The sequence below is a fragment of the Balaenoptera physalus genome, assembly GCF_965194825.1.
Source record: "Balaenoptera physalus genome assembly, chromosome: 14".
Taxonomy (NCBI): Eukaryota; Metazoa; Chordata; class Mammalia; order Artiodactyla; family Balaenopteridae; genus Balaenoptera; species Balaenoptera physalus.
In genome coordinates this window covers 11553471-11580640 of record NC_138893.1, presented here as the reverse complement: position 1 = coordinate 11580640, position 27170 = coordinate 11553471, and the positions used below count along the sequence as shown (strand labels likewise).

General features: G+C 47.3%; 1 protein-coding gene across 3 annotated transcripts in view; it reads left to right on the top strand.

Annotated features, from left to right (window-relative positions):
- Positions 1–27170, top strand: part of SLC35F3 (solute carrier family 35 member F3) — a 321149-nt gene that overhangs the window by 179058 nt on the left and 114921 nt on the right. Inside the window, exon 1 of one of the 3 annotated variants that reach the window (XM_082423007.1) lies at positions 19690–21170. The exons of the other annotated variants lie outside the window; for them this stretch is intronic. Coding sequence (XP_082279133.1) covers positions 21095–21170 — 76 coding nt within the window. The 5' untranslated portion in view covers positions 19690–21094. Of the gene's footprint in view, positions 1–19689; positions 21171–27170 lie in introns of those variants that run through there. 3 annotated transcript variants of the gene reach the window in all.

The window sequence follows — 27170 nt, the reverse complement described above, 5'->3', positions numbered from 1 at the left end:
CTTGCTCGCTCTGTTCTTGGGACATGCACCTCCTTTTCTCATGTCTCCTTTGGCTGCAGTGTTCTTCTCCCAGCTCTTAGCTTATTCTTCCTTCAGGTTTCAGCTGAGTTTTCACATTCTCAAAGGGAGCCTCCCTGACCCCCACAGACCTAGCATGTCACCCCACTTCCTGCTCTACTTCTCCACTGTCTCCCGCTGAAGTGTAAGCCCCATGAGGGCAGGTGCTTGATCTTGTCCAAGATGAACACAGCTGGATGTCAGTAAAAGCAGTAAAACGGGTTTTATTCAGTGACCGCTGACGGTAGGGGAAAGCACTGAGCTCCACTCTGATGGTACAGATGTCGACTGAAAAAAAAAAGCACAACCTAAAAGTTCAGAGTTACGTTCTATTCGGCAGACATTCTGAGGGCTTTAAGCCCGGGACACAACATCTCAGATAATGCTGAGAAACTCTCCTGAAGAGGCCAGGATATATAGGAATTTTTGCAACAAAAGACCAGGTAGTCGGAACATCAAAAGATTACTGTTAATAAAAGAAAACAAGAAATCTCAAGTTACGGAATTTAGCGCTTTACTATGTATGGGAAGGTGCAAAGTCTGGGCTCACTGAAATCATCCCTTTGATATGCACCTCAGCTACCTGGGGCCAGTATCCTGTGCTTTCCTATCCTGAGTTTCCTCAGGGTGCACTGTTCGGGGGGCTGTAGTATCTGATGGTTTTATGGGGGAGCATCCTGTTTCCATCCTGGCCTCTCTCAGGGCTCACGGTCAGGGCGGCTGTAATGTGATGGCTTGATGGCTGCAACATCCTTTGTTTACTGATATGGCAGGTGGCATTCTTAGTTCACACAGAGGTGAGTGGAAAGGGGTGGTGTGGGACTCAGCGGCGTCAAGGACAGTAGACAGTAGAGGCAGGGAAGTGAACAATTAGAAAATGCAGGACGGGGGTGGTTCCTAAGAAACCCGTCTGGGTTCGTTACCTGGCACTTACTGAAATCTGACTCCTACCCTCCCACAGAGACCAGGAGACAGGGTATCATCAGGGGTTGGCTGGAACAAACAGTAAATTCTTTGGGCAGCCTTGAGTTTTCGCAGACAGGCTCTTTAAGGGAAGGGGCGTCATCGCAGGGATGTGCCTTGGAGCTGTTAGAAAGTATACACAGGGAACTATACTCAATATCCTGTGATAAACGTCAGTGGAAAAGAATATGAAAAAGAGGGGACTTCCCTGGCGGTCCAGTGGTTAAGACTTCACCTTCTAATGCAGGGGGTGTGGATTCAATCCCTGGTCAGGGAGCTAAGATCCCACGTGCCTCGCGGCCAAAAAACCAAAACGTAAAGCAGAAGCAATATTGTAAGAAATTCAAGAAAGACTTTAAAAATGGTCCACATCAAAAAAATCTTTAAAAAAAAAGAATATGAAAAATAATATATATATGTATGACTGAGTCACTTTGCTGTACAGCAGAAATTAACACAACATTGTATATCAACTATACTTCAATAAAAAAATTTTTTTTTTAAAAGTATGTTAGTGTTTGTTCTAGTCTCTATGGGCCCGATGTAGAAGTGGGCTCAGGGGAGCTGGGCTGGACTTTGGTCAAGGACAGTCTTTGTCAAGCTCCAGCCACCAGCACAGAGCCTGCTGTGTGAACTAAAATCCTGCCTGCCGTATCAGTAAACAAAGGATGTTGCAGCCATCAAGCCATCACATTACAGCCGCCCTGACCATGAGCCCTGGGGGAACCCAGGATGGAAACAGGATGCTCTCCCATCTAGCAGTCAGCTGCTGCAGTCACCCCTGACGGTGCACCTTGAGGAGACTCAGGGTGAGAAATAAGCACAGGATGCTGGCCCCAGGTAGCTGAGGTGCATATCAAAGGAGTGATTTCAGTGAGCCCAGACTCTTGCATCCGCCCATTACAGAGAAAAGCACTAAAAGCACTAAACTCTTTAACTTAAGCTATCTGGTTTTCTTTTATTAACAGTAATCTTTTGAGGTTCCTGCTACTTGGTCTTTGTTGCAAAAACTCCTCTATATCCTGGCTTCTCCCTGCCCCCGCACCCTTTACCTCTTCCGAACAGTTTCCCAGAGTTCTCTGAGATGCCGTGTCCTGGGCTCAAGTCCTCAGAACTTCCACTGAATAAGACAGCTCTCAACTGTCAGGTTGTACATATTTCTTTTCAGTCGACAAGTAAGTGCTCAGTAAACCTTCATTGAATCAAGGAACAAAGGAGTGAATGAAACAGCCTGGTGTAGGCTGGCAGGTGGGTGCAGGGAGAAATGTAGGGCATTCTCTTACCCATGAAGAACCCCAGGGCGGAGGGTGACATCTCTGCAGACTCCGGGCTGTGAAATCAGGCCACGTGCCTCCCCCAGAGAACACTGCAGTCCTTGTTCAAGAGCAGCTGCAGAGATGCTTCCAAACCTTCATTGACCTTGACTCAATATCACTGATTCCAGAGAACAGAAGTTTTAAAAGAACCAACATCAGTTTGTAATGGGAGCGTATTTGCAGTAATAACACATCTGTTGTGATGAAAGACCAACCAGAAAAACACAAGGCAGCTGAACGACACCCACATTCTTTATTCTTAACAAGATTAAGGTAGATTTACTTCTCTGATATCCTGTACACACCATGATCATCATTAACATTGAGCTGTTAGAAATGCCCTCCAGGTTTTCCCCTCACCTGTAACACACTGTAAATATAAACACAGGAAGATGTATTGACACATAGATACCAACTCACACCCCAGAGGCACTGGAGAGATTTTTAGTAGATGGTTAACCTAGTGAGTATCAACTCTGGCAGCTGAGCGATTTCAGAGGAAAAAGAAAGGAAATATCTTTTCCTTTCCAAGGAAAAAGAAAGGAAATAGAAGAGCCCTCAATCGGTGTTCTAATGTATTGAGTAACATCTTTTGCTGAAGTAAGAAATGAGTTCCTGGGAAGGCGTTTTGCTCATTTTCCTGTTGATTACCAGGATTATGTATTTCTTTTAAAAGGTGAAACTGTTCCCGGGAAACTGTGATGGATAAGAGAATAAAACATTCACGACAGTTGGATGGAATAGGCAAGAATTACACTCCAGTTTCTAAATTGCCGTGGAGTTGATCTTTGTAGGAACGGAGCAGAAACTCAGCATCCCCCTTCTGAGCAAATATTTTGAAAAAGCAAATGCCGGAAATCCTGATAGTTGAGATTTTCAGAGAAAAGTCACGAGAGGTAACAAAGTATTCAACAATTTGTTCAAGAAACGCATGCTAATGCTCAAAGTTTGCCTAGTAGCAAAGAGGGAAAGCTAAATAGACATGACCCTTGCCCTCCAGGAGCTCAGAGACCAGTCCGGAAGAGAACTATGTTTAAACAAATAATTACAGTAACTCCTGAGGAATATTCCTAAGTGTTGGGCTGAGGAAAATGGGCCCGTGATCAAATAAGTGTAAGAGACAATGGGTTAAATCAATTTCAGCGGGTTTTTGTTTTGTGTTCATTGTTTTTGTTGCAGATCTTCTCAGAGCCTTTAATAAGCTAATGTACACTGTGGATCTTCTGGGGGGCAGTGGGTGGGTATTTGTTGGGCAGCCCTTCCCGTCTCCCATAGTCCCCACCCCTAGAATCTAGAGTTCCAAGGAACACACTTTGGGAACTGCACATGCAACACAGTGTTGCTGGAAGCATGCAAGAGAGCAAGCAGCTCTACCTGGAAGCATCAGGAAGGGCTTCTCAGAGAAGAGAGCATCTGATCTGGGTCTTCAAAAGTGCGGAGGAGGAGTCTTCCATCCAGAGGGCGGTGGAGGTGGAAGAAAGGCATCTCCAAGGTCATACAGCTGGTTCTAGAAGTCAGGGATGTGAGAGGTGGGTGTGGAGTCTGGGGAGGGCTGAGGTGTAGGGGTTTATCCTCTAGGTGCGTGGTCCTCTGTCCTCATTCTGCAGCAGGGTCACCTGGGCTGCTCTTTAGGAATGCAGATGCCTAGGCATGCCTTATCCCTCCCTCCCTGAGATGATCTGGTTGGTCCGAGATAGGAGTCTGGGCATCTGTATTTTCACGTGATCCAGTGAGCAGCCAGAGTTGCAAACTCCTGCTGTAGATGATGGAGAGCAATCAGGGGGGTTAAGTGGACAAGTTCAGAGTCCTTTCTCAGCGCCTCGCACCTGTCCTCACGCCAGTGACTGAGCAGCTCCCCCTGTGCCCTGCATCATCCAAGCCCTAGAGATGAGGCCGGACAGACTCCTGCCCTCCCGGACCTCACTCAGATCAGGAAGAGCCGAGGCTCGAAGAATCCGTGCATGGCGGCCTGTTTGGGGAAAGGGTGACGGATGCTGCAGAAGGCGGCCGACCACCACGAGTGTGTGTGTGAGACATGGACCAGAGGGCTGAGGGCCAGCGGAGGCATCCTGGTGGAAGTGACACTGAAGCTGAGCTCAGAGGAGTAGAAAGCAACAGACAGGAAGGAAAGGTGCGCAGGGAAGCTGAGCGGGTCTGCAGGGAGAGGGCAGGTGGGTGATGGTTAGGAGGGATCATCCGAGCCTGGAGCGCTTAACGTTTCCGCAAGACCCCTCTGGTGACAGCGAGCGGCCGTGAGAGGCTAGGACTCAATGCCGGGGGACCAGTTAAGAAACCAGCAACCGTGCCGGCCAGGGCGCTTTGGAAAATGAATGAGAGTGGAGACAGAGGAGGGACAAGACAGTTTAAAATATATTCGTGAGAATCAGCAGAATTTAATGAAAAGCCACATCGGAAAGGAAGAACGTCGAAGCTACGATAGACTGGGTTTCGATATAGCTGTCAGAGGACTGGGTTTCCCCTGTCTTCGCCGTTGCAGCCAGCCGGCCCAGGGCGGGTTAAAATGTGATGGATAACTGGGGTCATGTGCGCCTCAGAGTCCGAGGACCATAATGGGCAGTTAAGATTGAAGAAGTACGCTTTAGTTGATGAAGATTGAAGAAGTACGCTTTAGTGGATTCACTAACCCCCCTTACTGATATGTACTCAGACCGTGGTGCTGTAATCACTGACCTGGGTGGCCTAAAATTTTATTATCATTCATGTGTTCTTAAATACACCTAGTGGTATGCCGAAGCGGGCTCATGCCAGTTCACAAGAGGCAATTGTACACATCTCCCAATTTCAAGTTCAGTGACCTCATATTGAAAGCCTGAAATGGACCGCATCATCAGTATTTACGTCAGGGCAGTTGGAAAATGCTGCACATCAGGGCTTTTAGTTTTGGAGAGCTGGTTTAGCACTTCCCAGGATATAGAGTAAATCATCTGGATTGGACTGTGTGTGGCCTTCAAGGATTTTGAAAAAGAGAAACATGCAAGACTCACTGTAAGGTGTTTTCTCTATGCTTGGTCAGTATAACCTTGTCCTGAGTGGCTTTGATAAACCAGTTCCTTTGGGAAGCCTCCTGCTTGGTTGGTAGAAGGCATGTGTCCAGCCTAGTTTGATTGCCTTTGTGAAGGGGGTAGATGTTCTGATTTCCTAGAAAGAAAAAGAAGTAATTATCCTGTAGAAAATCACGCACTGTAGAAAACAGGGAAGAATGGGTCCCTATTTTTTGGCATTATTTTCCCTATTTTGGCATTTAGGGAAAACATACATAGAAAAGGGGAAAAATTAAGTCTGGGATAAGCACTGACGAGAGAACTTTTGTTGGAAATCTACAGCAGCCCTTGGCATTCCTAGACTTAACTCTTGCATTTTTGGGCCATTTGCAAGCACCCTTGACACCCATGATGTGGGCGGCTTGTACTTTGCTGAGGGACAGAGCTGAAAGAGTCACATGGGGAACCAGGCCAGCACCTGGCGACCTTGCCCAGCCAATGAGTGGATGAAGTGGTCGGCTCTAGGCCACGTCGCTGCACTGCTGGGCAGTTCTGATTGATGTAGGTTCCCACTCAGTCCTCCCCACCACCGTGCCAGGGAGATAGGGACCGGCCCGCTTCACAGAGGCAGGAGCTGAAATATTTAGGTACGGATTATAATCATCTCTAGAGACTTAATGGGCTCTGAGGACAAACGCTTAAGGATGTGAAAGGCCTGGGACTTCCCTGGTGGTCCAGTGGGTAAGGCTCCGCTCTCCCAATGCAGGGGACCCAGGTTCAATCCCTGGTTGGGGAACTAGATCCCGCACGCATGCCGCAACCAAGAGTTCGCATGCCGCAACTAAAAAAGATCCTGCATGCCAAAATGAAGATCCCGTGTGCCGCAACTAAGCCACAGTGCAGCCAAAATAGTTAATTAATTAAACTAAAAAAATATTAAAAAAAAAAAAAGAACGTTAAAGGCCTAAGGAGTATACGGGTAGTGAGTAGATGTATTGAACATTTGGTCTGAAGACTGTATGTAGTCAGTTTTAAAACCTGACCAATCTTTTGTTTGTTTTTATGACAACATTTTTAGTACGTATTTGCTTAAGAAAAATCAGTCCCAAAAAATGGAACAAGAGAAGTGATTTTCAAAGTCACCTCGCAATGCCACCGAGCACAGTAAACTACGATTGATACTTTTGTGAAAGAACCTTACTATTTAATAATAGATACCAATAGATATGTGTGACTATAGTTCAGAACAAACTTTTATATTAGATTTGAAGATGCATTTTTAAAGATTTTAAGTTTTTTCAATAAGTTTTATTGAGATGTAACTCACAAACCACACAATTCACCTAAAGTGTGCAATTCAGTGATTTTTAGTATAGTCACAGAATTATGTAACCATCACCACCTTTAATTTCAGAACATTTTTATCACCCCCAAAAGAAACTTCTCACCCATTAGCAGTCCCCTCAATTCTTCCCCCACCCCAGCCCCCTAGGAACCACTAGTCTACTTTCTGTCTCTATAAATTTGCTTGTTCTGGACATTTCATATAAATGGGATCATACAAGATGTAGTCTTTTACTTAGCATGATGTTTTCAGGCTTATCGATGTTATAGGATGTATCAGCGCTTCATTCCTTTTTACGGTTGAATACTATTCCTTTCTGTGGATACACCCAAGTTTTCTGTATTCAATTCATCAGTTGATGGCCATTTAGGATGTTTCCATGTGGCGCTATTATGAACAATGTCGCTATGAACATGCATGTACATGTCATTGCATGGACATGTGTTTTCATTCTCTTGGGTACATACCTAGAGGTGGGATTTCTGGGTAATAATAATAACTCTATGTTGAACCTTTTGAGGAACTGACAGATTGTTTTCTAAAAGTGTCTGCACATTTGACAATTCTACCAGAGTGTATGAGGTTTTCCTCTCAATTCCTCCACATCCTCTCCAACCCTTGTTATTTCTGACTTTTTGGTTCTAGCCATCTGAATGGGTGTGAAGTCATATCTCCTTGTGGTTTTGATTTGCATTTCCCTGAGGTCTGTTGATGTTGTGCATCTTTTCATGTGCGTTCGTTGGCCATTTGTATATCTTTTTCGGAGAAACGGATATTCAGATCTTCTGCCCTTCTTTCTTTTTCATTTTTTAAAGATTGAATTGTTTTGGAGCAGTTTCAGGTTTATAACAGAATTGAGAGAAAGGTACACAGATTTCTTACACACCCCAGACCCTGACACATAAATAGCCTCCATTACCAACATCACTTACCAAAGTGGTACATGTTTTACCAAGAATGAACCTTCACTGACACATCATGATCACTCAAAGTCCATAGTTTACCTTAGGGTTCACTCTTGGTGCTGGACAAATGGGTAAGGACATCTCTCCATCATTATAAGATCATACAGGGTATTTTCACTGCCCTGAAATTCCTCTGTATTCTGAATATTCATTTTGCCCCCCTTCTACCACCCCTCATCTCTGGCAACCACTGATCTTTTTACTGTCTCCATAGTTTTGCCTTTTCCATAATATCATATGGTTGGAATCCTATAATATATAGCCTTTTCACATCAGATTCTTTCACTTAGTAATATCCCATTGTCTGGATAGACCAGTTTATTGACCCATTCACCTACTGAAGGACATCTTGGTTGGTTCCAGGTTTTGGCAATTATGAACGTAGCTGCTGTAAACATCCGTGTGCAGGCTTTTGTGTGGGCATAAGTTTTCAGCTTCTTTCAGTAAATACCAAGGAGCACGATGGCCAGATCATATGGTAAGAGTAGGTTCCATTTTGAAAGAAACTGCCAAACTGTCTCCCAAAGTGGTTGTACCATTTTGCATTTCCACCAATAATATAGCAGAGTTTCTGTTGTTCCACATCTTCGCCAGTATTCAGTGTTGTCAGTGTTTCAGATTTTGGCCATTCTAATGGATGTATAAAGGTATTTCAGCGATGTCTTAATTTGTACTTGCCTGATGACATATGATATGGAGCTTCTCTTCATCTGCTTATTTGCCATCTGTACATCTTCTTTGGTGAGGTATCTGTTGGTGAGGTATTCTTTGGCCCATTTTTAAATCACCTTTACCTATTTTTAAATTGAGTTGTCTTTTTATTATTGACTCATCAGAGTTCTTTATATATTTTGGATAAAAATCCCTAATCAGATATGTGGTTTGGGAATATTTTCTCCCATTCTATTTGTTATCTTTTCACTTTCTTGATGGTGAGAAGCATATGAGTTTGCTATTTTTCCTGTGTCTTCCTTTCTGACAAAACGCCTTACCAGATGCTCTAATTCACCTAATTTCACCTTGTGAAACCCGCATCTCCCAGAGAACTTCCATGTGGAGCTAGGAAGCACTCATATTGTCTTTTTTTTCTTAAGATTGAATTTTTTTTTTCCTAGAGGCACAACTTCCTTTCCTAAAAATGAGTCACTTTAAAGGCCTTAGAATGTTCCTGAATCTCGTCCAAAGTTTAAAATTGAAGTCCAAGAAAGAATAGCCTCTTTATTTTACCTCTAGAAGAGTCTCTGAAATGCAGGTGGGTCCCATCGATCTAAAATACTCCCAGCTTCCTAGCAGCAGCAGCTGCAAGACAGACCTCCTCATTTTGGCCCTTGTGCACTTCTGGAGGTATATTTAGGTTGCCTCTATTTAGTGTTCCCAGAATAGCCGTAGTCTTTTGTTTCTCTGCATTCCTGTTAGTTCTATTCCTTCCTGGCCCAAATTAAGAGTGATGCACTAGATGATTTCCAAAACCCTTTCTACCCCAGAAGGTCCCTGCTCTTAATCACTTGCACTGGGCTTGGGGTGTCATCTGTAAGCCATACCCAAAGCCCAAGCAGGACTGAACTTTTGCCAAAATCCAAAAGAGGCCCCAGCTGTGAATCGGATTAGATACATGCTTTCCAAATCCCAGCTTGATTCTGTCACGACCATTCAGATTCATAGAGAGGTTTCCTATAAATATGTATCTGGGTGGAGACAAATTATGTTTACCTATATCATTTCTGGGCAGGGTTGTGGATAAATACTTTGCAATGAAAGTGACTTTTTTTATTCCAGTTTAGGCTAACACCTTAAGTTATCCTTTTGGTTTTTTTTTTTTTTTGTTATCTTCAATTAGCTCCAAGGATAGTTGAATTGAACCCTCTGTGGTTTATTTTTCCCATCTCATGAATGAACCAAATAATGCTTCCAGGGCCACAGGTGAAGTGTGCCTTAAATTCTGCGAATGCCACTGCCGGGGACGGATTTTCAAGCAGAGTCATCATGTCTTAGATGTTTTAGGCTGCTACTCATCCCAAATTAGAATACTGCTATCAATAGAGCATTTGATGCCAGCTCACTTTAAATAAGCAGTCAAGGTTAAAACAAAAATCAATGAGCTGCTCTCATGTTTCCCATAAGTTGGGTCCCTCACAGAGCTGTACCAGGCTTGGTTCTCACCACCAAAAGCAGGGAATTCAAGACTTGAATGCAAGTGTCCGTGACAGTTTCCTTTTTTAATTATTTTATTTATTTTTTTTAATTAAAGAAAAGTTTTTTTATTGAAGTATAGTTGATTTACAATGTTGTGTTAGTGTCAGGTATCCAGCAAAGTGATTCAACTATATATATATATATATTCTTTTTCATATTCTTTTCCATTATGGTTTATCACAGGATATTGAATACAGTTCCCTGTGCTGTGCATTAGGACCTTGTTGTTTATCCATTCTATAGAGAATAATAGCTTGCATCTGCTAATCCAAAACTCCCACTCCATCCCTCCCCCACCCCCCTCCCCCACCCCCCTCCCCCTTGGCAACCACAGGTCTGTTCTCTATGTCTGTGAGTCTGTTTTGTAGATGAGTTCATTTGTGTCCTATTTTAGATTCCACATATAAGTGATATCATATGGCATTTGACTCTCTCTTCCTGACTTGCTTCACTTAGTGTGATAATTTCTAGGCCCATCCATGTTGCTGCAAATGGCATTATTTCATTCTTTTTTATGGCTGAGTAGTATTCCATTGTATATATGTACCATATCTTCTTTATCCATTCATCTTTCGATGGACATTTAGGTTGTTTCCATGTCTTGGCTATTGTGAATAGTGCTGCTGTGAACATTGGGGTGCACGTATCTTTTTGGATTATAGTTTTGCATGATGGTTTCCTTTTGATGGTCTGGTTTTTTGTTTCCATTTTTATAGTTTTACAAGAAGAATGGGCTTAAAGGAGGGGTGAGGTGGAGATGGAAAGGGGCATGTTTTAGACAGCATCAAGGAAAGAAATCAAGCTTGAGAGAAGGAGGGGAGAGTGAATTGTGTCACACTTTGTACATTTGAGCTTTCAGGAAGTAGAGAGACTGGATCAGACCAAATAAATCCAAGCTGAGAAGTATTTGTATTAATAAACAATATGTAATGGGTATACACAAATCCATTAATAAAATAATGTCTAATAATAATTTCTACCCCGTGCCCTGAAACTGAGGTGATGGGGCAGCAAGGAGCCCAGCCAGGATGCAAGGCGATGGCCATCCTCCCGTCTAAGACAGATGCTGACCCATTAGCCTTTTCACTCATGTACACTCAAGGGCAAACTCTAAAGCTACATGGAAGCAGGAATGAAAAGATGAGGGAGAGAGAGGACAGGGAAAGATTTCACTGAGATTGGCGCAAAGGCAGAAGCAGTCAGGTCAAGGCAACTGGTCATTGATGAGCCCAGGAGATCTCCACCCAGGTAGGAGGGGCACCAGTGCCTCTCACCAACTCAAGAGCTTTCAAGGTCTGCATTCCTTCCCTCCTGCAGGAAGAAGTCAATGCTGTTATTAAAGCACCTTTCTCATTCCTACCTTCTCTTTGCTCATTACTAGCATGTTCTGAAAATTTATACAACAAGGATATAAAAAGGATGTGAGAAAGCAAAATATTTAAAATACAGAGAACAGAACTGTATATTTATTTTTGATATTATAATAGACACTTCTGCAAAGACAGAGGAACAATGGCTTTAAAAGCACGGATGTAAAAAGATTTTCTATAAAAAAGAATAGAAAATTGTCTAAATATTTTAAAAGAAAAACCAACCACACCATTATTTTATGCACTCCTGTACATGAAGACTTTTCCTGTTATTATTAGCGTTTGTATGTTTACAAGAGACACATTTTTAGACCCTTTAAACTATTCTTAAACATCAAGATTGGTCTCAATCCCGTCCTCTACTGAACAACCTTCTCCCTTAGAGAAGTGTCACGGAGAAAGTGAATGAATCACTGTTTTTATTTGTGGTGGGTAGAAAAAAATGGGGAAAAAGTGGTAGCCTATTTATTTTTTTTCTGAATATATATAACATATATATTATATGTATAACATATGTTATATATATAACATATTATATATATAATATATATATATGAATGACATGGTCTACAGATGAAGGAACTATGTAGTGTATGTAAAGATCACATTGGATGAAATGTGTAGTTTGTTTTTTCTCTAGAACTTTCCCTGTGTTATTGAACAACTTGTTTTATCAGCTGTGTTAAACTCTTTTGTGTAAGTACACCATACTTTATTTCCCATTTCCCTGTGGTTGAACATTTAGGTTGTTTCCAACTTTTTACTTATTAAGAAGAAAACTTGGATGAACATCTTTGTAATATATCTCTATTCACATCAGATGATTTCTTGGGGGAAATTCCTAAAAATGGAAATAGTGGGTAATAAGCCGTAAAAGCTTTTATTTTGTAGGAATTTCAATAGATTCTGCCAGCTTTCAGAAAGGGTATATTTTTGCTCCCATCGAAACTTCCAAAGTATGCGAAACTTGCAAAGACAATCATCTTAAAAACAAAGTGGGGACTGACAGAAATCCAAGAACAAATTTTGTCTAGATAATTTCAAAACGTTCCCTTTGGCTAGAAGATCATACTTGTGTTGACGTGCTATGGCGAACCTAAACCAAGCCTAGTGGTCTCACCAGCGAGTGCTTTGGGCTGTTCCCTAATCCATTGCCTCAGATGTGCCCTTGAAGCACTGAGAAGCTCACCTTTGTCAAAGTGACCAGGAGTTATTCATTGGAACATAGTTCTGGAATCCACAAGGCAGAAATACTCTAATACCAGCAAGATAATTTTAGGAACAACCATACATGCATTTAACCCTCCAAACGCCACCAGAGCTCTAGGGAAACCTTGGGGCTTGTCCCCTTGTTCTACATTAGCCAATCATTTGGGTGGGAAGGCGTAACTAACTGCCTCAGTCAGGAGCAGGAGGTAACCTCCAGACCTCTGGCCTCTTCTTGCTTTTGTCCAAAATTGGTGGGACCTTCTCTTTCAGCCCCCAAGCAAAGAACAGACTTGGCCTTAAGCAGGATTTTGGTTGGTTTGCTTTTGCAAAAAAAAAGAGGTGTGTTCCTTGTATCTGATTAAATTGTGGAACATCTTTCTCCCTTTGTCCTGCACCTGCATGTCTGGTGACCACTGCAACCGGGCCCCCATATGCCCAGTACAGGTCAATAGATATCTTACACAAAACAAGGGAGAAAAGGGCCATCCTCAGTGCTTTGGGGGAAGACACAATTGTTTCTTTGGAGCACTTTATACTTTTGGGCCAGTGGATCATTTGGTAATCATCTCTGACAGGCACAGTTGTCACTGTCACGCAGGGAGCTCACAGAGTTCCACTGCACTCGGTCAGCTGTGCTCTGAGATGTGGCCTCAGCATGTCATGCGTGGGGTGTCACTGGGCAGAACTCACCTTCATTGTCACCGAGCAGGGAGCACGCCCCCAGGAACAGAATATGCGCTTCATTGAAGCCTTTCAGCGAAGTGATTGGTAAGCGTGAGTTCCAGAGAGCAGGAATGCTAGAGCCACGCTCCGGTCCCTCCCCAGCCAAGAACCTGGCTTTCCTGGCCTCCACCAGGGCCCCCCTTTCTCTGAAACCAGAGACTGAGGTGGCAGAAAACAGCCAGAAGCCAGGGCAGGGCCTGAGGGCTTCTGAAGACAGCAGCTTGGCCAAGAGTGAAACCTTCTGGGCGCAATGTGGTTTGTTCTTTGGGTGGAAGCAGAGGGCACCAATAGCCGGAGGAAAGTTTGTCCTCAGGGAAAAAAAGAGCCAGACCAGGACTTCAGGGAAACCGATCTAGCAAGGAGGAGGATTTTAGGCACAGGAATTCCAGGGTCAGGTCAACAGAAGACACTTCCCAGGACGTTTTGCTTGGCAGGGATGGGGGGCCTGGAGCCGGGGGGTAGAGGAAGGGGCAGGTGGGGGGCGTGTAGCAGCTGCTGGCACTGGGAAGACGTGGGGAGGCAAGCAGCAGGCGTGTTGAGTTGTTCTCAGGCTCCTGTGTGTGATGCTCAGTGACCGCCCCCTTGCACCACCCTTCTAGGGAAACACAGACCCCATGATCTTTGGAGGCTTCTGGTACTTCTAGGATGTGTGGAGGGCCCAAGATCCAGGGGGCCTGAGCTGTTTCCTGGATCCACCAGCCTAAACGAGGAACCGAGGGGGAGAGCCAGGTCCTCAGGAGAGGAGAGAAGCCAGCGGGGGTCAGGGGTGGCGTGAAGAGCACACAGGAAGTTGTGGTGCCTGGAGCTCCTTGGACGAAGGGGCAGGATTTCCCTGATTCCTGCAGGGGCTGCTTCAGGACACCCATGCTGACAGAACCTGCCTCTTGCAATCGTGCTGAATCTGCTGCTCTGGAGTCAGCTTCTTGTCTGTCTCCACCACTGGCAAGTTCCAGCTCTTTCTTCCCTGGTGATCTTTCATTCCTTCCCTCCATGATGCTTACGTAGGCCCTGTTCGTGGGCAAGGTCCCTGCCTCACAGGGTTTACAGCCCAGCAGGAAGCTGAAAAGAGAATACAAATAACTGCAGGGCAGGGCAGAGGTGACCACTGCCTCGGACAAATGCAAAGGGCGTTCTGAGTCAGAGCAGGCCCCCATCTCAGAAATCAGAACTTCTGAACTTCTGTCCGCCCAACTTGAATGGTCCTCGTGGAACGGCATCCTTGCCTGTGGGTGCTGCCCTGCCCTGCGCTCAAGAGTGGAGTGGCTCCTTCCCAAACCCATACACCTTTCCTCTTTTCAAGCCGAGTCTGAAGGCCAGTCCCCTTGTTTCACCCTTGGAAACAAACACCAGCCAAGGGAGTCTGCTCCGGGGGTTGACAGGGACGTGGTGTAGGTCAGTATCCTCGCTCCCACCCCGCAGAGGCGGGAGAGCAAAGGGACCGGACAGGAGGCCAGCTGTGGTCGATGAATCACCTGGAAAACGGCAGGCGGCTACTTCTGAGCTAAATGCCATCGGATCTGGCGCCTCACCTTGAGTCCACTGTCCCGGTCTCTAAAGCACTTCCTCTGAGATGAAGCCAGTGAGGGCCAGAGAGCCCTGGGCACAGGGGAATCAGCCAGCGCGGTTAGTCACCCCTGGTACCACGCCGGCAGGAGGCACAGTCCTGGAGGAGGGTGAAGCCGACAATTCTAGAAGACTCTGAACTCTGGGTCCTGTGAATTACCCCCTCCCTCCCTCCCTCCCTCCCTCCCTCCCTCCCTCCTCCCTTCTTCCCTCTCTCCTCCCTCCCTCCCTCTCTCCCTTTTTTCCTTCCTTCCTCCCTCCCTTCCATCTTTCCTTCCTTCCCTCCTTCCTCCATCCCTCCCTCCCTTCCTTTCCCCCTTGATTCCTTCCTGCCTTCCTTCCCGCTTTGAGCAGCTACTACATAAGTCATACACTGTGTTCGGCCCCGGAGATACAACAAAACAGAGATGGCCCCTCCCCATTAGAGAACCTAGCGGGAGAGACTGAAAATAGTGCCTGATGTGTCCTGAGTGCTTGCCATCCGCCACAGACTATCGCAGTCCCTTACCATGGTATCAATTCCTTTACTCTTCACAACAACACCATAAGGTATCTACTATTATTATCTCCGTTTTAAGGATGACATGGCTGAGCCTGGAGAGGTTGAACAACTTGCCCTAATGAAACCATTTAGAAGCAGTGCCCCTTTCTGTACTGACTCAGGGTGTTGGAAGGAGTTCGTGGCAGCTGGCATGTCCATTTCCCAAGGTGGAAGAGAACAATCATTTCTTGAGTACCGACCGGGGACCAGACACTGTGTGGTCCCTCTACACCCCTCAACTGTGCTGGCACCTAGCTAGGTCTCTGGAGTCCCAGGAGAGGGAGCCCCAGGCTAACCCAGGCGCCCACCTAGGAGCGCCCCCAGCTGTGCTGCTCTCCCTGAGCACAGGACAGCCTAGGATCCACAAAGGAAACCACCGGACACCCTGTTCCCACCTCTGTGCCTCCCCCATCGTTCATCATGCTCCCAGCTCTGGGCCCGGCATGACCACAGGGGCAGCTGTTGTCTAGTCACCATGGAGCAGGCTTGGAGGTGCCTGAACAGGATGTGTCTGGAAGCCCACTGGTGACATCCAGTGATCCGGCCTCTTGATGTCCTGCCTGGAGTTATCCAACCTTGACATTCCTCCTTAGAGAAAGAGGAGAAATCCTATGGAACCCCAACGAGTCTGACTTTATCCTGGTCATACACATTGCTGAAGAAGAGAAGGGAGATGTGAAGATGGGGAAGGCCACCATCTTGTTTCCTGCACTTGCACTTGAAGTGATTGAAAAAGGTTATCAATTATTCCTGCCAGATCAGGGCAATGAGCTGCCCAGTGCATGAGAGTTCATTTCTTTTCATCATTAGACTTTCTCTCCTGTTGGAAATACCAATGTTTGCTCCACTCTGAAAGCTTCTGAATGCTGCAGACTGACTTATTTGGGTAAAAGTCCATTTCTGGTTCCTGGAACTACTTTAAGTGATTATTTTTAAATGCTGGTAACCACAAAAATAATTTATAACTCTTACTACTTAATACTGTAGGAGGACGATGATGAAACTGTTAATATTTCAGAGTGAATTAATTGAAGTGGTCTGCTTTCTGGCTATTGAAAATCTTAGCTGGATTTTAAATTTTTATTATTTATTTTGAACCGATTAAGTAAAGATCTTCACGTACAAAGAATATTATTGTTAACAATATTTTTCAAGTCACACGGATTGTGACCCACGAGTAAGGTATAAAATCAACTAAGTTGATCACAATCGGCAGTTTTTTTGCAATGAAAGAACACAAAAGAATAGAACCAAATGAATAGAAAAAGAATAGAATAGAATAGCCAAAACATGGTAAAAGGTATGTTTTATTAAATATTAAAATCGGTTATATATATGTTTGTATATGTAAAACATATTTTCCCAATTTTAAAAATGATATATAATTTACAAACAGTAAAATTCATCCTTTTTACTATACAACTTTATGAATTTTGACAAATGTAAATGTGTTTCTAGCTTTGTCCAAAAAGTGAGAAAACCACTTAAAGCAAGAGTCTACTTAACTAAGTGGAGATATTCACAAAGAATAAGAGCCTCTTAAGATCTTTGGAGGCAGTGACAATTGTCTTATATAAGAAGATAATTTCACACACCCCAAATTTTAAAGCCAAACAGGATCTTGGAAACTATAGAGTCAGTGGTTTTCAGAACTTTCTTTTTACAGTGACAACATTTTTATAAACCAAATCTAACATGGAACCCCGACAGGTAAAAGTAGAGTTGCTTTGCATAGAGACCAGGAAACACAGTTTGAAAACCCTCTCGGGCCCAACTTAGGAAACTGAGGCCAAAATAGGCTGAGTGACCACTGAAGGTTGGCCACTCCAATTGGCAAGGCTGGAGTTCAAACTCAAGCTCTTGGCTGTTGTTCAAGACATTTTCCATGCTGTCTTGTCCTCAAGAGAATCATAAGTACCACTTAACCCCACCAAAGAGATTGGATGCCTTCTTGGAATAGTACAGTCGGACTATAGGTATTCATATACCAGCACAGAGGAAAGAATAGGCCGATGACCCCCATGGATGGCAGAAGTACGAGTCTGCTCAGGAAGGCAGAACAGGTTATCTGGGCAACACGAGTCATTTAGGGAGGCTGGAGCCTGAGTGTAAGCCCAGAGCCGGGAGCCCAGGGCCAGGAGGAAGCATGGTGAGCGTCCAGAATTTGAGGAATCAGCCAGGCCCTGCAGAGCAACCCCTTCCTGGTGATTCACCCCAGGCTTATCTGCCTTTTTCTTCCTAAAGGGTCATGGGTGGATCCCCACCGCTGGGTTGCAATTGAAATAGAGCCACTTGGTGGTAGGAAAAACTGGCTGTTACACCTCCTTTCTTCTCTGGGCCCCCTCTTTTTACTTCTTCCTCTCTGGTTTGCAAGTGGCAAGTGGGGAGACGGTAGAGACGCTGTTGGGGGCAGGCCAGGGGGTGTAACACTCAGGCTGGTGGTGTGTAAGTTCTGCATCCAAGCCTTGTACCCTCGTATCTATTCGGTGAACTTAACTTCAGTGATCGGGCTGTAATACTAAGGACACAAAGACCATCTCGTCTTTATGAGCACACCATACCAGGCCGCCACAAACTGCCATTAGATATCCCCCCTCCTCAACTGCACTGATGAAAAGAGAAAAACAAACAAGGGAGTGGGGTTAGTGACGAAGAACAGGCTTCTATCAGAACAGCTGCCGTCTCCTGTAGAGCTAAGGAAAGGCTTGGCTTTGATGGGCGAACCACCGTACCATACGTTTTCAGAAGATGACAAGGAAGACCTGGTAATGAATATGACCTGAAAAGTCACCCCAGATCTCCTTTCAGATAAATCCCTGTAATACTAAATTTAAGACAGGTGGATGCCCAGTGATATCCTTCAGTTACTAGCTCACACTCATACCCTCCAAAGAGAAATGGAGGTCAGAGGTCAAATGCCCCATCCTCTGGCCTGCATATTACTTAGACAAAGTTGTTTCCATTGATATTTCAGGGATCATGTCTCTCTCTTTGTTGAAAGAATTATTAGCACCTTTTTTTTTTTTTTTTTTTTTTTTTGGTCATTTGAGATTCAGATGTTAAGTGGGGAACTTGGTGATTTTCTAGATATCCCTGAGTTAGATCATTATAGCCTAACTCCGGTATAGAGTTTTAATTGTTGGAATTCTCAAAATACTAGTGTGTACTCATGCACCAGTTCACCGTTAACTTTCTAGAATAATTTTATGGATGTAAGTTTTTAAACATGCCTCCGCATCACACCTACTCCCCAAAAAAAATGTACGCTGAGGGGTACCAGTACTCGTATGGAAATCAGCAGGGACTCCTGATTTAAAATGGAGTGGAGGAAGTTTGTTTTTTATTTCAGGAGGGAGAGTAAGTTTTTTTGTTTGTTTGTTTGGAACACAACGTGAGGGAGCACTCAAGGCTGATCGAGTTGAATACAGAAAAAAAGAACAACACTGAGTACTTAAAATTAAGGGGAGGAAATTGAGAGTTGGTACCGCCTCCTTGGTAAGCAGAAATTGACAGCCACGAAGAGGTGATGATCTCTCAGGTATCATAAGGTCCTGGGGTATCCTGCAGGGGGAAAAAAGGTTTAGGTAACAGTTAATTAATGAGTGAAATTAATGACAGGGGTATTTAATACTGATAATATTTAATTACCTATTTGGCTTGTACATAACATTGCGATAAATGGAAAGTAGATACGTAAAAAACAATCAGACAGATATTTATTGGACGGTGTGGTTGTGACCTGTGCCGTAGAATGAGTGTGGACAGTTCAGAAAAGCGTGAGCATGATGAACTTTTCCAAAACCACATTCAAATGAAAGGAGATGGATTAGGGATTAGTTGTGTCTCCCACCTCAGTTGGAATAGTTACGTGGAATTTTTGCATTTTACATTTATAATGTAAGAGAATAGCAGAGCAGTGGTAAGTGCAGGCTTTTGATTCGTTCAGACTGGGATTTAAATCCCTGCTCAGCCTGTTGACCTGGGACATTTTAGTTAACCTCTCCTAGCCTCAGTTTCCCCATCTGTAAAACAAGGTAACAATGATTTTTACAGAGCTTTAGTGAGTAGAAGATGAAATGATTTATGTAAAACTCTTAGCACAGTACTTGATACATAGTGCTCAAAAAATGGGTACTGTTATGATGTGATATTTATTTTAGTTATTGTGTATGTAGTAAATGTTGATTGATGAACTTGATGAAATAACACATAAGAATATTATAGAAGAGGTTTTTTTTTGGTTTGTTTTTGCTTTTTTTTGCTTTAAGCTTATTTGTGCTTAATATTTACGAGGAAGGGAATGGCTTAGTGACTTACTGTAATGTCATCTCGGGATCTGGGGACAAGCTCCCTGTGAGAGGCGCACAGCGTGGAGGCCACCACTAGAGGGCTCTGAGGAGACCCTAAAAACCTTTCCTTGGCTATAATGATGAGGCAGCAACCACTTCTACCAGAGACCTGGGAGCATGCAGGTGGATGTCACCAGAGACAGCTGGTAGGTGCCAGGCTAGGGAAACCCTGTAGCTCTGAGGTCATTCTCCGCCTCTGCCATGCCACTGAGTTACCCTTATGGGTGCTGAGGACGCCGTCACAGAGTAGAACATCAACTTTGAGACAGGAAACCAGGTAGAGTGGGGGGGGGGGGTTCCGAAACTCTGGGTAAGGACTTAACAATAACAACGAAACCCACCTTGAGTCACTACGGAGCCTTCAGATTCCCAGTGGAGACTGAGACCAAAACGGATAACTGATGGCTGCGCATGCGTGAATGAGATGCCCATAAAACCCTTGGAGTTCGGGGGCCACACAAGTCCTGTGCATCCTACCTGCAGAGATGATGGCAGGGTGTTTCTGATGGTGCATTATCATGGGATAAACGCCCTGGGTACCAGGGAGTCACTCAGGGATCGCCCAGCTAGTGATGCAAGAGGTATGTCATCGCTTTTTATCAAGCATCATTGGTCAGTGGCTTACAGGTGGGTCTGAGTGGGAGCAGTGAGACCAGTGCCTGCAGAGGCAAAAGCTGCAGCACAAACCTGGGATCTGGGCGGAAATGAAGCTTTCCCCGCTTCCCAGGGAGTTTGGCCTCTCCGGACTGGGGCAGGGGCAGGGGCAGAAATCTCAAGCCTTGGCTTTCTTGTGGCTGCCCTGCTTCTCTGGACTTGGCATCGTCTCCAAAAGAAAAAAGAGCTGTCCACCGGGGTCAGGCAGACAATGTGCCCTAGACTCATTCAAAGAAGTGAATGCCAGCCGCGGGAAGCTTCGCTCTTTTCTGAGTCTTCCCGTAAACCAATAATTCAGGAATTTGCGCAGGGAGGAGGCAACTCTCCGTCCGAAGTCGAACAACTCCCCGTTTAAACTTGTGAAGCGCTGAGGCTAAGTTTGCAGGGCCTCCCTCCCCTGCGCTGGTCCCAGGAAAGGGCAGGGGCGGCCGGGGAGCTGCGGGCCGGCCTGCTGCCCCGACCGGAGGCTGCACCCGGGGCCGGGCTCCGAGGGAGGAAGCCGGGCTGCGGGGCTGGGCGGCCCCGGGCGGGGGGCGGAGCAGGTGAGCCCGCGGGGTGGGAGCGGGGAGCGCACTTGTACGTGACGTTGGAGTTTGCGGCAACCTCGGAGCGGGAGGCTGTGCGCGCGGGTGCGGAGTGGCTGCGCGGCCGGAGACGATGCGCTCCGCGGGGCGGCCGCCGCAGTGAGCCCCGCGCGGAGACGGCAGCCCGGGAACGCAGGGCCGGGGCGGCCAGCCGCTCGCGCTCCTCCCCGGAGGAGGCCCCCGGGCCCGCGAGGCGCGCTCCAGCCGGCCCCAGCATGTAGGCGATCGGCGGCGGCGCTCCTGCAGGCGGAAGGCTCATCATGAAGAAGCACTCGGCCCGGGTGGCCCCGCTCAGCGCCTGCAACAGTCCGGTCCTGACCCTCACCAAAGTGGAAGGTAACGGCCCGGGGCGGCGGGGCCTGGAGCGGGAGCCCGGCACCCTGTTACCTGTGGCCCCCGGGCAGCGCCGCGCGCCTGTGGGGCTGGCGACTCGGCCGCCCGGCTGCCCCGAGATGCTGCGGGCTTCCCACCCGGCTGCCTCTCTCCCGGGCTCCTCGGCTCCTTCCAGGCCTGTCCTGAGTCTCCTGGGTCTGGAGCATCCCATCGCCGCCCCCCCCCACGCCCCCAGGCTGACCAGAGGCGTTGCTCAGCTGCCGGAGGCGGGAGAGGGTTGGCTGCCGCAGGCTGAGACATTTCCCCCCCCTCCCTGCCTCGCTCTGAGCCTTCCCCAGCCCACCAGCCAAGTGATGCCCCGCTCCGTGGCAGGGCCAGCAGGTGAGCGAAAAGCCACCAGCAGCCTGGAAACGTCTTCTTTCCCCCCAGTCCGGGGACTTGAGGCAGAGCCCAGGAGAAGGAAGAGCCCCCCGGCCCCGGCGGCCCCGGAGAGCTGTGCCTTACTCAGACCCAGCGGGCGTCGGGCAGGAGTACAGAGGACCTTGCTTTCCCATGGCTGGAGTGGGGGAGCAGAGAGAGACAGCCTCAGCCCCGGACTCCTCCTCCCAGGAGGCAGAGGGGAAGTGGCTGAGTCTCCCTAGAGCTGGCCAGGTGGGCCAGGTGGGGGGCTGGGAAGGGACCGGCAGCAGGAAGAGGAAAGCAGACCCCTCAGTTCCAGGCCCTCACTTTGCCTGAACGAAGGAGCCCAGTCAGACAGGAGCCCGTGGGCTCTGAGAGTGAGCCCAGCTTCTGCTGTGTCCCTGGGACGGCAGCCTAGAGCTGGGACCTCTGTGTGATGGTCTCCGAGGACCCTGTATCCCCTCGCGAGCTCATGTTTATTACAGTGAGGCTGAGAACCAGTGAGAGGAAGACGGGGGCTAGCAGGGCAGTTGTGGGCTCCGCACTCGGCGGGCCCACAGAAGGCCACCAGTAGCTGTCCTGGTACCATTACCCCCCATCCTAGAGATGAGGACTCAGGCCCAGAAAGGTGGATGGATTTGTGCAAGACCTACAGCTAGTAGGTGGGGAAGCAGGAATGGAATCCCGCGCTGTTGGATACATGCTTTTCAGAACATCACTTTGCACTAACCTGCAACTGCTTACCTATTTCTCATTTCCTACCTTTAGGAGGTTGATTTTTTTTTTCCTTCGAGTGGCTGTCTCCTCCCTCCCCCCATATCCCAGTCTTAGGAAAGAGTTGGTATCAGTGAGCTACACCTGAATTCAGTGCGTGTGCTACCTCTGGGGTCGGGGTGAGGCATTGCATTTTCAAGCCTTCTCAGGGACCTTGCCTAGATATATGCGCAAGTTGGGAAGGGGAAGGGTTGGATATTCGCTTCCCTTGGGGAAACTGCAAGTGTCTGCTGTTCATGGGGTCTTCCTGGCAAGTTGCTCTGCCCGCACTGTTTAAGTCAGCCAGGTCAGCTCTGCTCTTCAGCAGCGGGTACCTTCCCCGGGCAGCCCCCAGCCCACCTTGGGCAGGACACGTCCCAGGAGCACTCGGAGTCAGGCTGGGCATGTATGGCGGGCCTCCGAGGCTGGGCACTGTGACCTCATGTGCTGCAGGGGTCAGGGGGTGACACGCCAAGCACAGGTGCTTCCCTCTAGCCACGCCTGGGGTTTGCCTTCAGGGGGTGAAAATGGGGATACCCTCCCCCAAGTCCCTCAGGGCTACTTCCGGGTGAGCTTTGAGCCTCTTGTTCACAGGGACAATCATGGCAAACCACGAGCTTGGTTTTTTAAAAAATAAATTTATTTATTTATTTTTGGCCGCGTTGGGTCTTTGTTGCTGCGCGCAGGCTTTCTCTAGTTGTGGCGAGCAGGGGCTACTCTTAGTTGCAGTGCGTGGGCTTCTCATTGCCGTGGCTTCTCTTGTTGCAGAGTACGGGCTCTAGGTGCACGGGCTTCAGTAGTTGTGGCACGTGGGCTCAGTAGTTGTGGCTCGCAGGCTCTAGAGCACAGGCTCAGAAGTTGTGGCAAGCGGGCTTAGTCGCTCCGCGGCATGTGGGATCTTCCCGGACCAGGGATCAAACCCATGTCCCCTGCATTGGCAGGCGGATTCTTAACCACTGTGCCACCAGGGAAGTCCACGAGCTTGGTTTTTTGTTTTTTGTTTTTTTAACATCTTTATTGGAGTATAATTGCTTTACAATGTTGTGTTAGTTTCTGCTGGATAACAAAGTGAATCAGCTATACGTATACATATATATCCCCATATCCCCACCCTCTTGCATTTCCCTCCCACCCTCCCTATCCCACCCCTCTAGGTGGTCACAAAGCACGGAGCTGATCTCCCTGTGCTCTGCGGCTGCTTCCCACTAGCTACCTATTTTACATTTGGTAGTGCGTATATGTCAATGCCACTCTCTCACTTCATCCCAGCTTACCCTTCCCCCTCCCTGTGTCCTCAAGTCCATTTTCTACATCTGCGTCTTTATTCCTTTCCTGCCCCTAGGGTTTTCAGAACCATATTTTTTTTTTTTTAGATTTCATATATATGTGTTAGCATACGATATTTGTTTTTCTCTTTCTGACTTACTTCACTCTGTATGACAGACTCTAGGTCCATCCACCTCACTACAAATAACTCAATTTCGTTCCTTTTTATGGCTGAGTAATATTCCATTGTATATATGTGCCGCATCTTCTTTATCCATTCATCTGTCAATGGACACTTAGGTTGCTTCCATGTCCTGGCTATTGTAAATAGTGAGGCAACGAACATTGAGGTACATGTCTCTTTTTGAATTCTCACGAGCTTGGTTTTTAAATTTATTTATTTATTTATTTTTGGCTGTGTTGGGTCTTCGTTTCTGTGCGAGGGCTTTTTCCAGTTGTGGTGAGTGGGGGCCACTCTTCATCGTGGTGCGTGGGCCTCTCACTGTTGCGGCCTCTCCCGTTGCGGAGCACAGGCTCCAGATGCGCAGGCTCAGTAGTTGTGGCTCACAGGCTTAGTTGCTCCGCGGCATGTGGGATCCTCCCAGACCAGGGCTCGAACCCGCATCCCCTGCATTGGCAGGCAGACTCTCAACCACTGCGCCACCAGGGAAGCCCCACGAGCTTGGTTTTTAAACCAACATTTGCATGTAAATGTCTGTGGATAGTGGAAAGTGTATTAAACTAAGAATCGGACAGATCCGGGGATCAAGACTCCCCTTATGCAGTTTGATGTATATAAATCATAAACACTGAGCCTCGGTTTCCTCAACTGTAGAAGAGAACTAACAACCTAACCTCAGCAGAATTTGGGGAATGAATGCAGTGAGGAAGGTAGGTAGGTGACAATACCTAGCACATGGCCTGGCACACAGTAGGTGCTTAATAAATATCTGGCAATCCTCCAGTCACAGACTGTCTCACACCTTCAGCAAACCTTCTTGCCTGTTCTCAAAAGAGTGCATGTGTGGGGTATCTAGAAGTATCTACAAGCGTCTAGAAGTATCTAGAAGCAGCGTTCCAGTGATACTGGAAAGTCTCCAATGGCCTTTTTGTATAGGATACCTGTGTGTGTGTCAGCAAGAGTCTGCAGGGCAAGGCTGATTAAACCTGCCCTGGGTATGCCTAGACTTTCATATAGCTCTTTCTCTCTGCCTGCTTTTTTTCCCTTGGTATTTGTGTTCAATTTGGCTTTGGGTCTATTTTTTGAAACCATTTGCATCCTGCATGCTTGTTTTGGAAGTGTTGAATCATTTTGTTTTGCCTCGGATGCACAGAATAAGGTGGTCCCCATACTGTGGCTGTTTCTGTGTGGATGGCAGGCAGGCTTCAGGAACGGAACACAGCCAGCAAGGAATATTTATTAGCTTGTGCGGTGTGTCTTCTAAGGGGAGGCAAGAAGGCACCAGCATGTGGTACATATAAAACCAAAATAGAAAATACAAGCGCTTAGTGGAACTCAGACACAGGAAGGTGGACGAGATGACTTCATTTACCCAACAAATACCTCCTCCGACCCTGCTCTGCGTCCTTTGTCTGCTCCGCTAAGCCCTGGAAATGCAAAGAGGAGCAGCGCTAGCTTCATTCTCTTCAGGGAGTTTCAGTCCAATGGGAAGGAGACATACAGATAAATAAATTATCCAGCGCAAGGTAGTAAGTTGTGGTTCAGAGCTGGGGACAGAGTATTACAGGGACACTGATAGCTGCGTAATCTGAGGAGGCCTGAGCTTCTGAGGTAGAGGCATTGCAGTGGAAGTGAGAAAACTTGTCAGGCAAGGAGGGGAGAGGCGGCCTTTTCGGGCAGAGGGAATGGCGTGTGCACAGGTCTGGCCAGAAAGCATGAGGAGTCTGCAGCTGGGCCTCAGGTAGGAGTCGAGGCTTGAAAAGGGACTTCCAGCCAGGATGGTGGCGTCTGTCCCGTCTGACGGCACATCTTGTTTTCATGGTCCTTTCCTGGCGTTCCCACTGGACTCAGATCCTGAATGTTGATCAGAAACACATCTTTAGTAGAGTATACTTGGATCATCTATAGTCACAACCAGCTAACTCATGTTCAGTCAAATTACACGCACTGGAATTAATGGTTGAGAACAAGACAGTAAGTTCCCGCAAGAGGCCGGCCGCGTGTAGAATTGCGGAAAGAATGAGGGCTTTGGAGTTGGATGGACTGGGTTTGGGGCCCGCCCCTCCTGCTGGACCAGGTAACTTTGGCTTAATGATGAGAGCTCTCTGGCAATCAGTTTTTTGGTATGGAAATGACAGTTACAATGTATCCCTCTTGATCATGAGAGTAGGAAATTCCCTGGCTGTCCGGTGGTTAGAACTCTGTGCTTCCACGGCAGGGCGCGCGGGTTCGATCCCTGGTCGGGGAACTAGGATCCCACAAGCCGCGCGGTGCAGCCAAAAAAAATAAAATTAAAAAAAATGAGAAAGATTAAGATGCCATTGGCAGTCACAGCAAGGGAGACAGGGGACGTCCAGTTGAGACAAGTTGAAGGTGAGGCTTTGGCGGTTCCTTCAAGGGCAGGTGTGGCGTGTAGGAGACAAGGACCCGGGAGAAAGAGGGGGTGGCGGCCGAGTGACAGCTCAGGGGGGAGGTGGCCCCGTGGAGGTGTACAGGCTTGCCCAGAAGCCTGCTGGCCACAGACGCCAGGGAGACAGGAGGCAGAAGAGGAGGCAGACCCCAGATCCTAGGGCATCGTGGAGACCCCAGGAAGAAAGCCAAGAAAGAGGAAGCGTGGTGGAGCGTCAGGTACGGCCGAAGGATGTGGTGGTATAGAAACAGTTTTAAGTGGGTACTGGTCCCCCAGCCAGATGGCAAGGGTGAGTGTTTGGGGAAGGAGAAGAAAAGCGGGTAAAGGTGTCCAGCAGGGAGAGAGGTGGGGGGAGTTATGCTCTGTTTAGGGGGCAGGGGAGGGACTTGGGGAGAGCAGGCGGTTCTGGAAGCCAGAGGAAGGAGGCTGGTGCTGGGACAGGTCTGTGGTGGCCCCAGGAGAATGTGATTGATGCAGCTGGGGGAGGGGGAGGGGGAGGGGGGGCCCGGGGGAGGGGGGCCCTGGGAGAGCAGAACCAACCAGAGAAAGGGTGGTTAGCCCAGCAAAGGAGAAGGGAAGAGAGGAGGGCAAAGACGCAGAGAAATGTGGGCTGCCGGGGAGGGAAGCCGAGGACCTGCGCTGGTGACTTGGCTCTTCTTTGTCATGTGTGAAGTGGCACCGTCTCCCAGAAGTGATGGATGGGGATTCGAGTGAGGGATGGAAGGCTCGCAGAGGTGGGACAGTGTTCGCAGGAGCTGTATGGGAGAGGCAAGAAGAGATGTAATTCTTAAAAGCCTTTTAGGCGAGTGACCCGTTCTCACTGGTTAAGACTCCGTGTCACTTGGGGGGAGCGTGTAGGGGAAGAACCCCGCCTGGGGGCAGGGCACTTTTTGTGTCCTGCTCCGCCACTAGCTGATTCATGTATCGGACATGTCTCCTCACCTCCTGGAGCCCAGGCCTCTCTTTTCTGAAAAGAAAGGGGATTAGAGTAGAT